This window comes from Panthera pardus, unplaced genomic scaffold (genome assembly GCF_024362965.1).
Source record: "Panthera pardus isolate Hobbes unplaced genomic scaffold, ASM2436296v1 HiC_scaffold_6, whole genome shotgun sequence".
Classification (NCBI taxonomy): domain Eukaryota; kingdom Metazoa; phylum Chordata; class Mammalia; order Carnivora; family Felidae; genus Panthera; species Panthera pardus.
Window position 1 is genome coordinate 125,165,962 of NW_026526991.1, and position 21,307 is coordinate 125,187,268.

The 21,307-nt window shown below is 41.7% G+C and overlaps 1 protein-coding gene and 1 pseudogene across 1 annotated transcript in view; one reads left to right on the plus strand and one right to left on the minus strand.

The window, feature by feature from the left end:
* The window catches only part of ST8SIA6 (ST8 alpha-N-acetyl-neuraminide alpha-2,8-sialyltransferase 6), a 149,753-nt gene that overhangs the window by 126,660 nt on the left and 1,786 nt on the right, over positions 1-21,307 (plus strand). The window contains exons 5-7 of the mRNA XM_053895106.1: positions 12,496-12,640; positions 16,602-16,714; positions 20,140-20,232. Of these exons, the coding sequence (XP_053751081.1) occupies positions 12,496-12,640; positions 16,602-16,714; positions 20,140-20,232 (351 nt within the window). The remainder of the gene's footprint in view (positions 1-12,495; positions 12,641-16,601; positions 16,715-20,139; positions 20,233-21,307) is intronic.
* On the minus strand, positions 10,528-12,188 carry LOC128774957 (sorting nexin-7-like; annotated as a pseudogene).

The window sequence follows — 21,307 nt, forward strand, 5'->3', positions numbered from 1 at the left end:
CCCCTGCCCTTTCACCCTGGAATCACTTGCTTAGTGGAGGCCCTTTTAATCTTTAGTTACGTAAACTCTAGTCATAGACCCCCAATGGGCCTTCCTGTCCGGCCTCCCGCCCCTGTTGTCCATGCTCACAAACACAAGACCATTCACTCACTGAACAAATATTTCTCCTGTGTCTCCTGTGTGCTGAGCACTGTACTAACCCCTTCACACAATATTCCCTGTTCCCCCCGCTTATCTGCAGTGCCCTTCCTCCGCTTCTTATCATAGCCTCATCTCGTGTCAACCTGTATGATCCTGAAATGACAGTGAAATACCAGTTACATTTTGTGTCTGTCTCTCCTAATGTACGTAAGGTCCCAGAGGCCAGGGCCTATCCATACTTGACTCGTATTTGCGCTGAGTTGTAAGGTGTGATCCTCAGGACCGTCCTCTGATGAGAGCCCAGCGAATATGTGCTCAATTGTTCTGTGCATGGGTCCTAATTCTGGATCTTACACTCACACAAGGTAAATCTAATTCCTTCTGGATATACGTACATATAATATTTGCAGGCAGCTGTTAATTCCCCCCTGCATCTGTCCTTCTCCAATCTGGACGTTGTTAGTTTGTCTTGTTTTGTTTTGCTTTCAACCTGTCACGAATTTCAGTTCTTCCACCAGCAGACCTGCTGCCTCCAGACAGGGGCCCTGGCTTCTCAATGTGCTTTTGAAAGCAGAGTTTACACAACAGACCCAAGCACACGGAGTGTCGCCTGAGCATGACAGAGGACGGTGCATCTCTCCCCACTTTGTGTGGCCTCTGTTCCTTTAATTATGTGGTTCACATCACATTTGAATTTTAGTAAGCCACTACACGCTGCTGTTATCACGAGTCCATTTAAAACCTGATTGGAAATCTTATTCATTCCTCAAAGCCTCCGTGCCAGGGATGACTTATTCTCAACCTCTCATACCAAAGCCTTCTTTCTTTTTTCAAGTTTATTTATTGATTTTGAGTAACAGAGAGTGCTGAAGGGGCAGAGAGAGGAGAGAGAGAGTCCCAGCAGGCTCAGCACCGTCGGCGTGGAGTCCGAGGCAGGGCTTGAACTCACGAACCGTGAATTCGTGACCTGAGTCAAAATCGAGAGTTGGATGCTTAACCGACTGAGCCACCCAGGCACTCCAGTTCCAAATTATTCTTTCTCTTCCACCTTCCCCATGCCCCCACACCACAGTGCTGCACACACAGGCTCACACACAAACTCCCGGACTCACACAGAGCCCAGTGCGGCCACGAGAGTGTGACGAGGTGCGTGGAGATGGGGCTGGGATGTCACGTCATGTGATATCGATAGTTACAGGATACATAAGGCCCTTTGAACCCACAGCGCTCTCTTACTTTTTTGGACAGTGGCTTCCAATTATGAACTGGAGGGTTCTAGAAAAATCTATTAGAGTGTAAGATACGGTGGTTCAAACTAGCACACTTTACTTATTTAATGTCCCCCAATTCCTTTTTAGGGAGCATTGCACATCATGGTACTTTGTAGGGCATTGGCTGAGAGGGGCTTTATAGTAAGGGTTTTTGAGTTCTGGGTTTGAATCTCGGCCTTACCCTTTACTGTTCTACAGTTTCTGGGAAGGAAAAGGATTTTCCTCTCCCTTTCTGAGTTCTTGGCTGAAACCCCTGTAACGAAAGAGAAATGAGTGAGAAAAACAAATAGAACATTATGGACATGTAGACCCCGTGGGTGACACCCGCGGAAAGATGAGTGTCTCCCCGAGGGGACTTCGAATTCAGGCTGAGATCCCATCCTCATGGGGAAGGAGCAGGGGCACGTAGGCCTCTTAGGAGAGTCAGTGGGTTTTAGGAAAGATGAGGGTTCTTAGGAGACCGGTTGGGAGGTGTGATAGTTTACGACAAAGTCTTCGTGTGATGTCTCGTTCCCTCTCCTGCGATAAGGACCCATCTTCCCTCGTTGGTGGAACTACTGAGCAGGGGATTTATGACTATTAAGCTCCTTTAGGCAGATAAGGGGAATTCAAAGAAAACTTCCTGCATTTGCTGCTTTTCAACTGCCTGCAGCCGAAAATAACGTAGCAACGCAGCGTATTTGAGGGCGGGTGTCATAAACAGCTACCCTTCCCGCGCATCCTTGAAAACCTGTTTATTTTCTTCCTTACTAGATCGCAAATACCATTAAGACAGAGGCAGTGCTGGGTTTATTCATTCATGTGTAGACAGGGCATCTCCCAGTGCTCAGTAACTACCCCCGTGCTAAGTACGTATGAATGAATACGTGATGTGTGACCTCCTCACCTCTGACAAGCCTGGGTCGTCCTCCACTGTAAAATAAATGGCAACTCTACCTATTTTGTAGGGTTATTGTGGGGCTTAGTGAGATAATATATGTGAAATATTTAGCATATAGTCAGAGTGCGCTAAGTGTTTGATATTTTTGTTAGTGGTCAATCAACGAATTATAGAATGTAGAGTAGACATAGAAGAAAGACCAAAAAAGGAAAAAGCGGGGGGCGGGGGACATCACGAGGAAAGAGGCAGTGAGTTGGTGTATTGCTTAGCCCAAGCATGTGGTGGTTTTGGTGACAGAAAAGAAATGTGACTGTTTTGGACCTGATTAGGATGATTAGGTTGTACAAGCGCTTAAGTTTTAAAGCTCCCTTTCCTCGGATCCTCGTTAGAGTCTTCGAGAATGGATCTCAGAGGAAGGGTGCTATTTATTAACACTCGGCAAGTGCCTGTACCCTCTGCCTCACCCTGACCGTCCCACATCTTATTAAGGAGTTTGGGGGAGTTTGATAGAAGAGACGCCTGTGAGCTCCAAGCTGGGGCGGTCAGGTCGTTAGTATTCACAAGTGTATTCCACAGCCCGTCACGCTCTAAGCCTGAGGCGCTCATCAACATTTCATGGAAATCCAGGAAGCATCCCGTTTAGAACCGAAGGAGCATTCTGACCTGAGACCTAAAACGGATAGGAAAAAAAAAGCAAAACAAAATAAACAAAACAAAAACAAAGGAAACACTCAGCCCCGCCAGTGTAAAAGGAAAAGGAATTTCTGCGGTTCTAAGAAAGATCCCCTTCTCAGAAGGGTATCTCCTGGACCAGACGTGATACGGAGATGACGTGCACATTTTCTGGACTCCGGCGTTTTAGGTTTAGGCTACAGGGGTTAAGCCCGATTCTTTTGGGACCAACCTGCTTCTTGAGAAGTAAGCACGTGGGAAAGTATGTAAATTCTTTTCAGTTCTGGAACTCCATATGGTTCTTTCCTGGGCATGGAGGGGAGTAATCTTTACGCTTTTTTTCCCCCCTTTTATTTATTTATTTTTGAGAGAAAGGGCGGGGGAGGGGCAGAGACGCAGAGTCTCAGGCAGGCTCCACACTCAGCACAGAGCCTGATGTGGGGCTTGATCCCACCAACTGTGAGATCACGATCTGAGCTGAAACCAAGAGTCTGTCGCTTAACGACTGAGCCAACCAGGTGCCCCTAATCTTTGCTTTTTGAAACCGGAGTGTATAGAGGAAGTTGTCGGAAGGTATGAAACAGCAAGCATTAGACCATCATCAAGCTGGGGGTTTCTTCTCCCTTTGACACAGGGAAGCACGTTGGCTGGACCGCTTTAACCTTGATTCCCTGGAGGACCCTGTATGTCATGTAAAACAAGAGCCTTGAATATCTCAGTTATATATAGGATTGGAGTATTTATATGTAAACTTCTTGCCACCTTTGAGTTGTGAATGGGCAAGTTTTCAGTGAGGCGTTACCAACATTATTTGGGGGAACCATTATGTTGTGGTGGTGCCATTATGGAAAGCGTCCTGAAGGAAGAAACTCCCAATGAGATTATTACCCCCCACCTCCCACCCCCAATTATAACATACTCTAGCATAAACTGCAGAGAATTGAATGTCAGAGGAGACTTGGGTCGGGGTCATTTATAAGCTGGGTGCCTCGGTCAAGTCATTTAACCTCTCTCAACTCCAGTTTTCTCATCTCTGAAATGAGAATAATCTTTTCTGTTTCCCTGGTTGTCACGGGAATCAGATGACATAAGTGGATGTGAAAATGCTCTGGAAAGTCTAGGGTGCTTTCCAAGTGTGTGGTTTGTGCGTGCTCGTCTTGTTGGACATTTACTATTGTGGAATGTGAAACCACACAGTTTGGACAATTTAGGTGTCATGGTAAAGATCATATTTTCTAGCGTCTTAGTTCGGGCTGTTATAACAAAGTTCCATAGACTAGGTGGCTAATAAACAGCAGGCATGGATTTCTCACCGTTCTGGAGGCTAAAAAGTCTGAGATCAGGGCCAGCATGGTCGAGTTCTGGTAAGGACCCTCTTTGAGGTTGCAGACTGAGCCTTCTCGTTGTGCTTCATGTGGCGGAGAGCAGAGAGGGGAAGCAGGTTCTCTGAGGACTCTCTGACTGCACTAATCCATCATTAGGGCTCCACCCTTGTGACCTCACTTAATCCTAATCACCTCCCACAAGCCCCACCTTCTAACACCATCATGTGGCGGGTAGGATGTCTATGGGAGGACACAGATGTTTTGTCAATGATGTATTACGCGCAGTCCCCCCAAATTCATGTCCTTCTCATATGCAAAATGCATCCATTCCATCCCAACAGCTCCCAAAGTCTTAACTGGTCCCAGCATCAACTCTGAAGTCCAAAGTCTCATCTAAATATCCCCTAAATCAGATAGGAGTGAGCTCGAGGTACAGTTAATCCTGAAGCAGAATTCCTCTCCAGTTGTGTCAAACCAGACAAGGCACGTGCTTCAAAATAACCCTGGTGGGACAGGCATAGGATAGACATTCCCATTTCAAAAGGGGAAACTAGGAAAGGAGAGAATGACAGGTCCCAAGCAGGTACAGCACTTAGCAAGACAAACTTCCTGAACTCTCGGGCTCTGCCCTCCAGGCCCACTGGGTTGGGGTCCTGTCCCCAAGCTCTGCAGGCAAGGATGGGTCCCCAAGTGGCCCCACCTGCACAGCTTTGAGCAGAGGCTGTCTGGCCTGTCAAAGGCATATCTCCCTTCTTGAAACCAAGGATGCAGCCCTGATAGCCTGAATCAATGTTGGGGTCATTCTTCCCTGATCTTGAAGAATAGTGCGTGTTTGCAGCCAGGTAGCTCTGTGGTCCCATCCTATTAATTCTCACTCTGACAGCCTTCCTTTGCTCCTTGTTTTGTCCCTCTTCTTCAGTTCAAACTGGTAGTCTTCCTGCTGGGTGGTTGATTAGGTCTGGTTCACACCCATATTAATCTCCTTATCAAACAGATTCTTGACCACCCTCTTAGTGCTCTCTCCTGAACATGCTTTCTCATTTTGTTGCAATGTGGATAGCCTGAGATTTCCAGATCTATAAGTCCTGCTTCTCCCTTGGTGAGTAGTTCGGTCTTCTGGTCATCTCTCTCTTCTTGCATGTTGTGATAAGCAGTCAAGAGGAACTAAGCTACTCCCTCAATATTTTGCTTAGAAATCTCCTCAGTTAAATATCCAGTTTGAGCACCTACCTTCCACAAAACTCTAGAGCCAAAACACAATTCAAAACCAAGTTCTTTGCCACTTTATAACAAGGATCACCTCTTCTCCATTGTCCTCTGATAATAACATGTCCCTCATTTCCTGAGGGACCTCATCAGAACAGCCGTTAGATAGCATCCACATATCTTCCAGTATTCTGCTTCTTACTCTGTAAGAAGATGGAATCTTTCTCTACAGAGCTCCTCTTTTCTTCCTGAGTTCTTAACAGAAACACCTTTAAAATTCTGTTCGTGGAAGTCTAGGCCTTTTCTAGCATGTGCCTAAAAACTCCTCCCATCATCCAGTACAAAAGCCACTTGTACATTTTTTGGTACATATTTGTCACAGGAGCAGCCCACTTCTTTGTACCTGTATCTGTATTGGGGCTTTCTAGAGGAACAGAGTCAGTAGGATATATCTAGATAGATAGAGATGTATTTTGAGGGATTGGCTCACACAGTTATGGAGGCTGAGAAGTCTCATTATCTGCCATCTGCAAGTTGGAGACACAGGAAAGCCGGTGGGAACCAAAACTGAAGGCCTGGAAGAAAAAGAAGCCGATGGTGAAGGTTCTAGTCTGAGTTTCAAGACCCAAGAAGTGGGGGAGAGGGTGCGGGGGTATGAGTTCTCATCTTGAGTCTGAAGGTCTGAGAACCAGGAGCACCGATGTCTGATGACAGGAGATGATGGGCACCGATGTCTGATGACAAGAGAAGATGGACACCCATGTCTGATGACAGAAGAAGATGGGCAGCCCAGCTCACGCAGGGAGCAGATTTGCCTTCTTCCATCTTTTGTTGTACTCGGGCCATCAGCAGATTGGACGACGCCCAGCTGCACTGGGCAGGGAGGGCAGTCTTCTTTACTCAGTACAGCACTTCAGATGCTCATCTCTTCTGGACACACCCTCACAGACGGACCCAGAAATAGCGTTTTATCCGTATCTGGGCATTGCCTTGGTCCAAACTCACACATCAAGTTAACCATCACGTGTGGGTAATACCAACAGTGTCCATGTTTTAAATGTTTCCTGCTCTTTTTATACAAGAGGGGAAAATTGTTCATTATTGTGAACATACCTAGCTGACTTTAGAGTCTCCAGAGACCAGAAGTGACTCTGTTGAGGAATGATGGGAAATGGGATAGCAGAGATAAAATTCCATTTTTTTCTTTTTGCTCTAAGTACCTCAACTTTATACTGACACTGGCTACCACAGGGGTCTCTACTGCATGGATGAGCTGGGAAGTGACAGCATGCATTTATAATTCTGCCACTGAATATAAAGCTTTACAAAGTCCCATTGGCCAGCGAAGACAAGCTTCACAAATGAAATTTGAGATAATTATTCTGATATTTTCCTGGGAGGTTATTATGAGGTGTTTCACATTGATTTTTGATATATTTTTTTTTTACCTGCAAAGGCACTAGCTAAACCAATTCTGGCATATCCATACAGTGGAATAGTACTCCAGCAATGAAAAAGAACAAGCTAGTGATATACACAGCCATGTAGATGGGTTGTAAAAGCATTTATATACTGAGAGAAGGAAGTCTTACGCAAAACATATGCACTATGTGATTCTGTTTATATGGATTCTAGAACAGGCAAACTAATCTTTTTCTTTTTTTTTTTTTAATGTTATTTTTCAGAGAGAGAGAGAGAGAGAGAGAGTGAGCAGGGAAGGGGCAGAGAGAGAGGGAGACTCAGAATCCAAAGCAGGCTCCGGGCTCTGAGCTGTCAGCATCGAGCTCGATGCACGGCTTGAACTCAGAAACTGTGAGATCATGACCTGAGCCAAAGTTGGATGCTCAACCGACTGCACCATACAGGCGCCCCAGCAAACCAATCTTTGGCAAAAACTCTAATGACAAAAGTGCTTACCTGGAGGTGGGTAAGGGCTAGAGACAGGTTGGGAAGGGATATGAGGGAATTCTCTAGGGTGTAGATAAGAGTCTGTATTTTGATAGGGGTTGGGTTACAGGGGTGTGTACATTTTTCAAAACTCATCAAATGTGCTTACGATTTTATTGTATGTAAAATTTACCCACAAATGTAAACAAAATAATGATATAAGTGTTGAGATCTTTAGCAGTGAAGTGTACCGATATCTGTATTTGACTTTGAATTGTAATAACTATAACAAAAATGGATTGATGAATACACAATAATAACGCAATAAGGCAAATGCAAAAGTGAATTATAGAATCTAGCTGGTAGTTATTCAGGTACTTCTTGGCCAATTCTTTGCGTTTTCCTATAGGTTTGAAAATTTTATAATACAATGTTAAAAATGCAATTTCAGAAAAAAAACCTACTAATATAAGAAAACACAAAGCATGCAGTGGTTAGTGTTTTTTGGTGATACAATATTCTTTTTTTTTAAATGTTTTATTTTATTTTTGAAGGAGAGGGAGACAAGGTGTGAATGGGCGAGGGGCAGAGAGAGAGGGAGATACAGAATCCTAAATGGGCTTCAGGCTCTGAGCTGTCAGCACAGAGCCTGACGTGAGGCTTGAACTCACAAACTGAGAGATCATGACCTGAGCTGAAGTCAGACGCTTAACCTACTGAGCCACCCAGGCGCCCCTACAATATTCTTTTAAGCACTGAATATCCTTAGAGAAGTTTAGCTACTTGTTAAAGGTAAATGAGAATTTATTCTACTGTCTTTGCTCAAAATGCTGCATAAAAGAGACATTTAAAATATTAAACAGATAAGAATGTTGATTTCACAATACGAATTGTTATGAAGTTAAATTTACAATTAAAAACTACTTAAGATCATGTTTTTGACTACACATCCTTCCATTTTTAATTTTTCTTTTTGTCAGTCTCCATGAACTATCTTTAAGACATGATAGGTTCTGAAATACAAAGAGGGATAAGCCGGTGATAGAATTCGATTAAGAAGAATGTACTAGTTAAATGATATAGATGAACTGATAAGTATTGTTGAAAATATTGATTTTAGGGTACAAATATCACAGCACTGACTCTTTATACCCTGAGAATTACTGAAATTCAGAAAGACTGGAATATAATTCAACATGATCATGACAGATTAGAGCATTGTATTTTTTCAGAAGGACAAAATTCAATAGGAACACATACAAAAATATACCGTTCCAGACCAAAAACCAACCAATGGGGAAGGACCAGTTACGAATCTAGGGTGTCAGCAGCGACCACAGTCAGCCCTTTTCACTGAATATTGACTGTCCTTGTGCTAGGATTGAATTCAGCTTTGTTATATATATTTTTCCTTTTCCAGTTTTTTATTTAAATTCTAGTTAACATGTAGTATAATATTAGTTTCAGTAGTAGGGTTTTGTGACTCATCACTTATATATAACACCCAGTGCTCACCACAAGTGCCCTCCGTAATCCCCATCACCCATTTACCCCATCCCCTGCCCACCTCCTGTCCGGCAACCCTCAGCTTGTTCTCTGTCTTAAGAGCCTATTTGATACATATTTTTAAGTAATATGGAGAAATAAGTAAAGATTTAAAGAGGAACAAGATGACTAAAATAATGAAAAACTGGTCCTAGGAGGAAAATCTGAGAGAAAAGAGAAACTTCTCTGAAGGCTTCAAGATTGAAAAGGTTCAAGTTCTGCTTGATTTATTACCATTTTCAATTACATGAAGTGTTTTTACGGAGAGATCCTATGAAAACTAACAAGGGAAATGGATTGAAGTTAAGAGATAGTGGAGTTGTGCAAATGGGAGAATCCCTGGACTTCAAGGTTGATCAGACTCTGGAATAATTACCAGGTGATGCTGTGGACCCTGCATCCCTAGAAAATGATGGAAGCAAAATAGAAACTCTGAGTGGATCTAGATTGACCTGCCAGAGGTCAGGGGAAAACTCAGATGATCCGTGAAAGGACCTGACTGGGCCTACGTTCTATTAATAATGTTTCACTCCATGTAGGAGTTGTAAACACAGCTTGGTATTAAATTACATTTTTCTTGGGGTGCCTGGGTGGCTCAATTGGTTACGCATCCAACTTCAGCTCAGGACATGTTCGCACAGTCTGCGGGTTTGAGCCCCGCGTCGGGCTCTGTGCTGACAGCTCGGAGCCTGGAGCCTGCTTCGGATTCCGTGTCTCCCTCTCTCTCAGCCCCTCCCCTGCTTACACACACACACACTCTCTCTCTCTCTCTCTCTCAAAAATAAATAAATACTGGGGCGCCTGGGTGGCTCAGTCGGTTAAGCATCTGACTTCGGCTCAGGTCATGATCTCACGGTTCGTGAGTTCGAGCCCCGCGTCAGGCTCTGTGCTGACAGCTCAGAGCCTGGAGCCTGCTTCGGATTCTGTGTCTCCCTCTCTCTCTGCCCCTCCCCAGCTCACGCTCTGTCTCTCTTTGTCTCTCTCTGTCTCTCAAAAATGAATAAACATTTAAAAAAATTTTTTAAACATAAATAAATTACATTTTTCTAGGCTTTCTATAAGGACTGGCAACTTTAAGTTCACTTAGAAAGTCACTGTTACTTTACAACAGCGTGACTGTGGATAGCAATACTAAATTGTATGCTAGAAATTTGCCAAAGGAGTAAATCTTAACTGTTCTCACCACAAAACAAAGCGGAGGGGGGAAGACAGCCACGTGAGGTGATGGGTAGGTAAGTTATCTCGATTGTGGTGGGGACTGTCCCACAATGTACAAACATGTCAAAACATGAAGTCATACACCTTGAATATAAATAAATACTTTGTGCTTGTGAATTAAACCACTGAAGCCAGAAACAAATCACTGTATTGAATGATTCTTCCTTTCATTGGGCTTGTTTCCTAGTAAATGACTACATGTTGCTTTGGTGACTGTAACACTGTTCTTAATGTACCTTCCGTACCTTATAATTACTATGAAATAACTACAGTGCATCCTGTCATTTTCTCTTCAATGTTACAACATGATCCTTAGGCGTACATTTGTTTTTTTGTTTTGTTTTGTTTTATATTAAACTTGTTATTAAAACTGAGTCTTCATGATATATTTAAAAGGACATGTTCCACAAACAAATATTTGGACAAAAAATTTTCTATATATAATTATTGGCACATAAATTTAAAATAAAAACTAAGCTAAATATTTATATATATATATTCATGTATATATATTCGTGTGTGTGTGTATATATATATATACACACACACACACACACACACACACACACACACACACACACGAGTGTATCCAGTTCATGTCAATGATCTGGAATACCTGAGTTTCAAGCTGTTGGTTTTCCAGATAGTGCTAAATGTTTTTCATCCACTTTATAAAGGACACAGTCCATCCAGAAAGAGTAACTTTGGTTAATAGATGCTGTCTCCCAAAGATAGCACAGAAGTCCTCAGTGGGATTCAGGTTTATCTTCAGAGGTTTCTTCCAAGTGGAGGTCAGTCTGTGATGCAAAGAAGGATTCCCGTGTAGCAAGGCACTGTTCATAGTACTGGATATTCTCCTCAGTCATATCTATAAATGCTGACTTGATATCATTTTGCATATTATGTCTCCATTTTCCCAGTCTGCTTTCAGGGCGTTATTAGCACATTCCACTTTATCTTCAAGTTTTCCAATCTCTTCTGTAAGCAGATCAGTATCTGCCTTTTTATAGGTCAAATCTTCCTCTCTGGATCCAGTTCTGCTTGTATTTGGTCTCTCCTTTTCATACACCCATTAACATTTCACTATAAAGTACATACTCATGTACTACAGGAAGCAGGGCCTCTGAGAGTCCAGACATCCGTTTTTCAGTGGCCTTACGCATTTGTCAACGCAGCTGGCAATCCCTTTTAGAGTATCAACCAGATCTTCTTCTGACGCCGACCACAGAATATGAATTGGGCCATATTCTTTCATTTCATCAGAACATTCCCTTTCTTCCTTGTAAATTCTCTGAGATATTTTGTCTATCAAATTTATTTTCTGGCTAAAAACTTCAACAAAGTTATTCATTTCCGTGAACTCTTCTGGGCGGCTTTTTACTCCTCTCATTGCAGTGCAACAGCTCTGTCTGCCCCATCCTGCTGAGTAATCCAGGCCCTTGCTTCTTGTGAGAAGAGAGCTCCCAAGCTGGTGCAGTAAGAAATACTTTGAAGTCTTCATTAAATGTTAGAGTTGGGTGATCGCCCAATAGAGTTGGGTGATCACATAGCGCCTTCCTCTGTGTTTCAATAAAGTCATCGTTAAAGTGCCCCACCATACCTTTCATGATAAACTTTTCAGGCAGTGGTGGAATAATCAGAGTGGGGTGTGCGTCTTCAAATTTTCCTTTCAACCAAAGGAAATCTTGATAACGTCTCCTAACTTCAAATTCGCTGGAGTCAATTTGCCCACGAGATGTCTTAGTAATAATCCTGTAAGTGATGAAAAGTTCAATTGTGGTAACGTGGCTTTCGGGTTCATCAACTGTAATGAAAAGGTCTTTCAAATCTGGCTCATCTTCAAACTTGACTTGGTTTATCATTGATAGAGGAGACGTTGGCATCATAGGGCTGAAGGAATTCATGTCCATCAAAGAGGCATCCTTACTGAACACCTCCAGGTCATCCTCGTCCTCGTCCAGATCCAGCACCTCGGCCTGGAGCAGGGTGGAGGAGTCGCTGCTGCCCGGGAGGGGGACGTCGACCCCCGGGCTTTCCCCACCGGTGCCCCCAGCCGGGAGCTTAGGCGTACATTTGTATATGTGAACCGTTATGTCAACGAGTATTTTCTGCTGGTGAGAGGGTCCCTACCTGAATGTATGTTTTACATTCTTTGCCCTTTTTTCCATCCAGGCCACCATTTCACCATCCAGGCCAGTTAGGACGCAATGAGATGAACATGTCGCTGTGAATGATGCCTCTTCCTCCTGAGAGTCACTATGGCAGAACCCTCTTGCATTTTCCATTGTAGCCTCTGTTTCCGGTTTTTTGGTCTCATTCCTTGGTTCACTTTTTTTCTTATCCTTTGCAGAGCAAAACTTGCCTCCTGTTGTGATGCTGCCCAAAACTTCATTGTTTCTCAGAATAACACTCCAGCTGGGACCAACATGAGTTACGAGGTGGAAAGCAAAAATGAAATCCTAATTAGAGAGAACATTTTTAACATGTTTCCAGTGGTGAGTAAGGGCTTGTTGTGGTTTATTTGTGTCACCATTCCAGGTGACTTTCCTCTCACTTTATGTTGTAACTTAGACAAATAGAGGGGTTAACTTAGAATTAAAATACCGTATGTGGTTTTGTTGTGTAAGATGTTTGTAGGGGTCCATTTTAAAAAGGCACTTTTGGGGGACGCCTGGGTGGCTCAGTTGGTTGAGCGTCCGAGTCTTGATTTGGGCTCAGGTCATGATCCCAGAGTCGTGGGATCAAACCCCCCATTGGGCTCTGCACTGAGTGTGGAGCCTACTTGAGATTCTTTCTCTCTGTCTCTTTCTGTCTCTCTCTGCCCCTCCCCTGCTCATACTCACTCAATCTCCCTAAAAAATAAATAAATAGAAAGGCAATTTTGAATGCAAGTAGCTCTGTGGGGAATGTATTTATATCTTACATGATAAGCTCTCCGAGTCCTTGAGTCCTTCATGACTCATCCTTGAATGAGATGAGGTATTTGGGCTTTGTGCACAGTAATTACTGGGGCTTGGGAAGAGGACCGTTTTTCACCTGGAATGAGATTCATCCAGTTGTCAGTTTTGGTGACTGAATCAATTCGTCCACAAAGAACTGTGGGTTTAGTGGCTAGTCTTTGGGAAGTAAATATGTTAAGGATTTGCAGTCAACGATCATAACCTCACAAGGCAGAGATTTCAGGGTAGTGTGTTCATTGATGTATCCCAAGCTCCGGAACATTTCCCAGTGCATATATATGCGTTCATTATGTATTCATTAAATAAACTAGTGAGTAATGGCACAGTGTCATCGTAAGAGGAAACTTCTCCTTGAATATAAACCCGAACTTGGGGAAAATTTTTGTCCTGAAGAACATCCTGTTGCTCATAAACACATACTCTCGGGCATCTTTTCATGATTTGATTAAAAGCAGTTAAGCTAAGGCAATGTGGTCAAACATGGGATGACTTTACCAACTGTAGAATATTCAGTTCTTGCCATTAATTCCCTTTTGTTAGAACTTTGACCTCTCACAACTAATTTTTTGGTCATGCAAGTTGTTCCGGATTTTCTTTTGATATTATAATTCAAAGGAAGACGAATTTGCTGGGAATGATTGAGAACTGAATAGCCAATGATAGAGAATAAATATTGCAAATTTTCTGGGAGGAAAGGGGGACCAAAAATAACTCAAAGCGTTCTAAAAATGCCCTCATGATCCATTGAAATTACCAATAATTAAAAAGATAATAAGTAAAGAATATTTCTATTCCTTATCAAGGACGGCCTGGGAGAGTTTCATAATGAGCAACTCTTTCTAGTGTTTTCCTTGCTTTAGACTGACTAGAACAGAGAAGCAGCAGGTATTTTTTTTTTTTTTGCTTCTAATTGTCGCCTTGAAAAGAATAACTTAACCGAAACTTGATGATTCTGTGTGCAATTAATAACAACAGCATCCATTTTCCAAATTTACACTGAGTTTTCAGAATTAGGGGGAGGGAATTCTGAAGTCGGTACAGTAAGGCTTGCAGAGCTAGGCCGCTCCCTTTCCATGGATGAGGCATGTGAGGGAGCTGACCTCCTCTTCACCCTGCTCCCCGCACACCAACCCCCCATCCTCCCCCCCCCGGTGCTCTCCTCTGCCACACTGCACTCTGGAACACTGTGGAACATGCAGCAAGAAGGTGACAATAGATACTTTTGATGAATGTCGTGAAGTCATTTCCTCCAAACACTTTTGCTAAGTTATTTAAAAAGAAAACAAAGTTGGTTTTCAACCAGGGCGAGCAATGAGCAGGCATTGCTCGGCGTGGCACAAATTTTCCATTTTCTTGGGAGCTTTCTTTTAAGAACCATTGGAGTTTGTAATTCATGTGAACGCGTGCCGAACGTGAAATCCCAAAGCATATGGGCTTTTTCACCCAGTTGACCGAGAAGCCAGAGAAAAACATTGTTTCGCGTGCTTAATTGGAGATGATGTTTCCTTCAGTAATCTTTTCTGTTGTACCATTTAGAGAATATTTGCATTCTACCCAGTGTATGGAATTCAGAATTTATTGTGGTCGTGTTGGAAGACACCTTGAGCTAGCAGTGCAGTGAACTTCAAATACCCTGAGGTATTTGGGAACCATTAATTTAAGAGCCAGGTACCGCTGGGCGTTGCAGATACAAAGAGGAATCGGATACATAATTAAATTAACATTTTATTCATCGAATATGAGAAGCTGTGTAATGTGTTGTGAATGAGAGCGTGGACTCTTTCAAGGGTTTGAATCCCACCTCTGGCACCTGCTAGCCGTTACTTAAACCCATGTCTTTATTTCCCGTCTGTAAAACGCTCATAAGGTTGTTGTTTGGATGACATGCGTTAATAAGTCTTGCACTTGGATGAGTGTCTCTTGTGCACCATATGCACCACAGGATTTTTAGTTGCTAGAGACAAACCTAGTACCGACCTAGGGTTTTCTTTGCTTGTTTGGCATCCCCCAGGTAGAGCGTCAGGAGCACATCACAGTCATAAGGCTTTGTGGGTTACTTTGGGCTTCTGAGAACCCCGTTGGCCCTGAGGTGTTGCCATTGGTACTGGTAAACTGTTTTTGGGAAGTAGGGTGCCCTGATTTGTAGCGTTGGCCGATTTTGGTGGTGTAAGTACCCCCACTGTGGCCGATTTAAATTTACCAATGTTTATTATTATTATTATTATTATTATTATTATTACTATTACTATTATTATTGTTTTATTTCTTTTATAAAGTAAGAACGCGTGAGCAGGGGAGATGATCAGAGGGAGAGAGAGAATCTTAAGCTCCTCCACATTCTTGAAGACTGACACGGGACAGGGTTCAGTCCCGCAACCCTGGGAATCATGACCTGAGTCGAAATCAAGAATTGGACGCTCAACCGACTAAGCCACCCAGGCCCCCCATATTTACCCGTGGTTTAACAACAGTGCACACAATTCCTGAATATTTACCGGTTGGCTCCCACCCGCTGGTACAGGTGCGCCCCAGCACAAGGCTGGAGGCTGCACGAGGGCAGGCCATTGAGCCAGCCCGCACTTAGGGTAAAATCACCGTGTCCATTGCACTGTGCGAGGTCTGTGGTGCCAGAAGAGGGAAAGCTAAAAGTCAGAAACAGCCTCTGTGCCTTTGAAGACCTCCACCTGAATTCTGAAGACAAAACTGGTAAACGAGGACCATGTGTCTGAGCTGCCGTCCTTCGTGCTGCCCAAGGTCACATCGTTCTTTCAGGGAAAGCGACCAGGAAGGGGAAAGCGTGCTGTTGACTCGAGAAGTCAGGTTTCCGACTGGGAAGGATATGGTAAAAGGGGGATGTCCTTTGGAGTCGGCAAGTCTGGTCCTTGGAGGAAATGTAAAAGATTCAGGCCTTGGAAATTAATTTGAAAGATGTCAGCACAGAGTCAGTAGGGCCTCCCTAAGGAACCGCGGCTGGTCATTTGCGGAGAGATGGCAGGCATCAATCTTATGTCAGCACTGAGCCTGAAGGTCTAGCTATTTAAGAAGCACGGGAAACTTCCGCTAAATTAGCTATTAATTTTATGCCCGAGAATAGAGGATTTAATGATACTTTCTAATTGCTTTATTTCCTCCATTTTGCTGAAAATGTTCCTGTTTGTTGGAAAGGCCCAATGTGGGATTTTGCCATTCTAATGTTATTTACTTAATTACGTGGTGTAAAATACATTAAGTTATATTTTATGAGCAAATGTATTATATTTTCTATTACTACATTATATGGTATTCGATACACTGTCTATTCCTCTCAAGAGAAATGAGAGGTATAGTATAAGTTTACAGCATATTTTATTATAAGTCATAGTTGATCAGCATTGCTACTTCTGCTTTTTTTCCTCGCTTTTTTTCTTTCCTTAGCATGTCTAAATATTAAGCTGCTGGAATTAAGCGGTGATGGTTATGGTTCTGAAACTAAAGATATTTCACTTTCTCCTGATAGTCTCAGCCTTTTATGGAGCATCCTTATAATCGGTGTGCCGTGGTTGGAAACGGGGGGATTCTGAATAAGTCTCTTTGTGGAGCCGAAATAGACAAATCCGACTTCGTTTTTAGGTAAGACCTGCCAAATTGGTTCCTTTGAAACCAAAGATCAGTTGGATATTTTAAAAGGATAGTGTAAAGGTACTCCGTGTAAATTTTGACCTTTGAGCTGTGTTGCTTAAGTCTACAAATGACGTAGATGGCCTTTCCTGAAGTGTGAAATGGATCACGGGTTCCTCAGCATGTTAATACCAGAAGGATAAAACGGTGCTGTGGCCCCTTTGCAGAAACTCAGCTTGAGATCCTGGTGAAAAAGGATCTTCACTGCAGGACTTCTCAGAGCCTTCAGTGTCGTAAGGATGCCATGGCTCCCTGAGAAGGACTCTGGAGAACAATATTTCCCAGGTTCACCTGAAAAAAAAAAAGATTACACACACACACACACACACACACACACATAATATATATACATATATATATACACACACAGATACACAGATATAATTATGGCTTATATATATTTAAAAAAATATTTTTTAACAGAGCATTTCGAGAGTTTTGTTCTCAGATAAAATTTAAGAAAATGCTGACCTGCACCCTATTGCCATGCTACATCATTGTTTATTTAGTTCTCTGGCTTGAAATTAAAAAAAAAAAAACAAAAAACAAGAAATTGTGGGGCTTCTAGATTCTGGTCTTTTTAAGTGTTGGTGTCTCAATACCTGCTAGCTTGCAAAAACAGACGCAAAAGTGGTTTCTCTGTGTGCCTGTGCTAACAAGCCAAGCTACAGAGTTTCTGCGCTTTCAGAATTCGATGGAAAGGTGATTCATCCCTGTGACGATGGATTTCAATTGAAATGCACCTTTTTAAAAAGTAAGTCGAAATCTGTTTCTTCCTATTGCCGAGGTACTGATTTCATACATCAGAGGACATCCTTTCATCTTTATCGATGTCAGGCTGCCCTTTTTAGCAACTGAAAAGGAAGATTTTCAGTCGGTAGCTCCCCACCCCCAACCCACTGCCTCACTTTAATCTCATTTAAAGTTTTTATGCTGAAGGTAATGACAGACCAATAGATTTGACACTCCAGCAGGTCACTGAGTGTGCTCCTCACGATTAATGTTCAAATGACCAATACCTGAAGGATTTAGCCATTTTGAAAAAGCCATAATAAAGATACATAATTCTTCTTGTGCTAGACTTTGTATAGACTTAAAATTCCCAAAACATCTGTGGGGATGTTTATGCCTAATGTTCACTTTACCTTATAGCAGATACAGGAAATACAGATTTAGACTTAAAAATACAAGCAGGGGCACCTGGGTGGCTCAGTGGCTTGGGCATCTGACTTCGGCTCAGGTCATGATCTCACAGTCTGTGAGTTCGAGCCCCGCGTCAGGCTCTGTGCTGACAGCTCAGAGCCTAGAGCCTGCCTCGGATTCTGTGTCTCCCTCTCTCTCTGCTCCTCCCCCGCTCATGCTCTGTCTCTCTCTGTCTCAAAAATAAATAAAAACATTAAAAACAAATACAAACAAAGAACTCAACAACTTCTTAATTTATAACTCTATAGCTGCTTCAGATCCTGTGTCTCCCACTTTCTCTCTTCCCCTCCCCTGTTTGCTCTCTGTCTCTCTCTCGCTCTCAAAAATAAATAAACATCAAAAAAATTATAACTCTACAGTAGGTGTGTACATTTCTAGAGTCTGCATTTGCCGAGGCTCAGATATGTTGCTGATGCTGAGTTCCCTGTGAAGTTAGCCTCCCAGACTGAAAGGCCAAATGAGGGTTTCAATGTCGTCAGAGTCATTAAAATTTATTTAAATTTGAAGCCTGACCAGATTTTGGCAATAAGTGTCCAGAGTTTTATAACAACAACCTGGAAACTGCTTATTATTCATTTCTTCCTTTCAAGAGACTGGGAGCTCCCAGTTAAGTATGTAAGGAACAAAAAGAGGAGTGATGAATGGTTTTACCAACTACTACTGTATATGTAGTTTGCCTTGGAGTTTCCTATGGCACTATATTGGAAATCACCTTTGGTTTTCAAAAGAGTATGAGACTGTTTTAGAAAGTAGATTTGTGGGGCGCCTGGGTGGCTCAGTCGGTTGAGTGTCCAACTTCCGCTCAGGTCGTGACCTCACAGCTCGGGAGTTCAAGCCCTGCATTGGGCTCTGTGCTGACAGCTCAGAGCCTGGAGCCTGCTTTGGAGTCTGTGTCTCCCTCTCTCTCTGCCCGTCCCCTGCTCATGCTCTGTCTCTCTCTCTCTATCAAAAATAAATAAAACATTAAAAAAATATTTTTTTTAAAGAAAGTAGATTTGTTACTACAGGATGCCCATTAATGAGGGCATTTCTGTGGACTATTATCTGTGATTAATATTTATTTTTCCCAAGGTGCCATATTTAATTATTTTCTGGTATATCTTTTTTATTTTTTTTATCAATGAGAGATGCACATGGTTCATTTGATTTTATGTTTCATAGAGTGTGGAATACTATTTCAACCTCAGTCACTGCAGAACACATGAACTTTAAACAGCTTTCCTTAGGAAGCACTCAAATATGCTTCCTATGTATGTATAGCTTTAAAGAAATGGTCTACTTGAAATTCTATAAGCAATACTTGGGGAGTCATCACCAACCGTCTCTTTTTTGTGAAAGGAATATAATTACTCAAAATTACAATTCTTAATTTGTTTTGAGTACTAAAGACAAATTAGTACTCAAAAGAGGAAGAGAACATTTAGATGAAAACATCATTATAGGAACATTAGGGTTTTATTTATTAACAGCATAATTTGGTACAAGAAAAACTATCCATATGGGAATCAGGAGATTTTGATTTTTTTTAATACAGTGTTTGCTTCTGGCAGACTGTAACCTTAGTCCCAATGCCTCAATTTTTTTAAATCTGTAAATTGGCGATCATACCACAATGGGAATATAATCAATAGAAATAATAATTTTAATACAGGATTATGAACTCTTCAGAAGCTTGGCAAGGTAATTGTCATTTCTCATTAGGTATAAGGGTCTTAATATTGAAAACATTTATCAAGTTTGTATGTTTCATACACTGTTGAAATGCCAGTTAAGAGTTCAGTACGAGGGTACCTGGGCGGCTCGGTGGGTACTTCTGCTCAGGTCATAATCTCATGGTTCATGAGTTCAAGCCCTACATCAGGCTCTGAGCTGAGCTGTGCTGACAACTCAGAGCCTGGAGCCTGCTTTGGATTCTGTGTCTCTGTCTCTCTCTGCCCCTCCCCTGCTCGTAGTCTGTCTCTCTCTCAAAAATAAATAAGCATTAAAAATATTTTTTTAATTAAAAAGAAAGAGTTCAGTACTTATTAAACAGTTTTAAATGGAAATCGGACCAATTCAGAACCCCTTGATAGCAACAGTTTTCTCCAGTAAAGTGACAGTGATCATATGTGTACATGTGCTTTTTTTATAAGTGGTATTTTGAAAACACTTTTTTTTTTTTTTTCAAATTTCAGGTGTAACCTCCCCCCAATTACAGGAAATGTTAGTAAAGACGTTGGCAGTAAAACCAATGTTGTGACTGTAAACCCCAGTATCATAAAACTAAAGTAAGTATCTCCAAGTTACACAACTGTTTGAGAACATTCGTTTCATTGTCGAACACATTTCTTAGTTGCTGAAAAACACTAATCTTGTTGCTGAAACTGACTTGCAATATGGCTGGAATGACTTTTGGGGAAAAGATAGAAGAATATATTCATAATTTTTTACTTTTTCTCAAGGTTATACCTCATAAGAGGTATGACCAATTGTACTTTTTTTTTTAAAGGAAATCATTTTATTTTATTTTAAAGATGTTATTTTATTTTTTAAGTAATTTCTACACTCAGTGTGGTGCTTGAACTTACAACCCCCGAGATCAAGAGTCACATGCTCGACTGACTGAGGCAGCCGGGTGCCCTGACCAATTGTACTTCTAATGTCATAAGCTGAACATTACTAATCAAATGCAAACTCATTTATCTCTTTGTCTTTTGTAACAATAGTAAAGTTACTTTTGAGAATTTTCTTTCAGAGTTTTAGCATTACTCTTGAGAGCAGTTTCTTGATAAAGAGTTTAGAAACTTCAGAGAGTGAGCCTTGGGAGAACCTGCCCCCCCCCCCAAAAAAAAAAAAGTTTTTACTTCAAATAGTTTATTAACAAAAAATAATTCCTTTATTTCATTTTTTGCAGCATAACTACTACAAAATGTTGCTGGTTGATAAAAACCCCATACATAGTTTTGCTCCATTGCTTTCGTCAAAATTGACCAATAATCATTATTAATAAAATACACAATAGAAATATATATTCAGAGAGTTCTAGTATACCTTAAAATAATATAAAATATTGTACCTGTATCCCAAAAGTTTATTTTCTAAACACAATCACACAGATTAGTATATTTACTAAGGTATTCTTTAAATCACACATACAGAGCTGTCACGATACATGGGATAAATTTGACGTGTGGTGTGTGTGTATGGATATAGATATTTTAAGTTCTTCAGAGGAAACTTGTTATGATCACACGCACAGAAAGATACACAAATAACAGCTGTACAGCTCAGTGACTTTTTTTTAATGTGTAGACATTTTAAGAGTGTACTGTTTGAGAAAACATCAATCATTATTAATTTAGA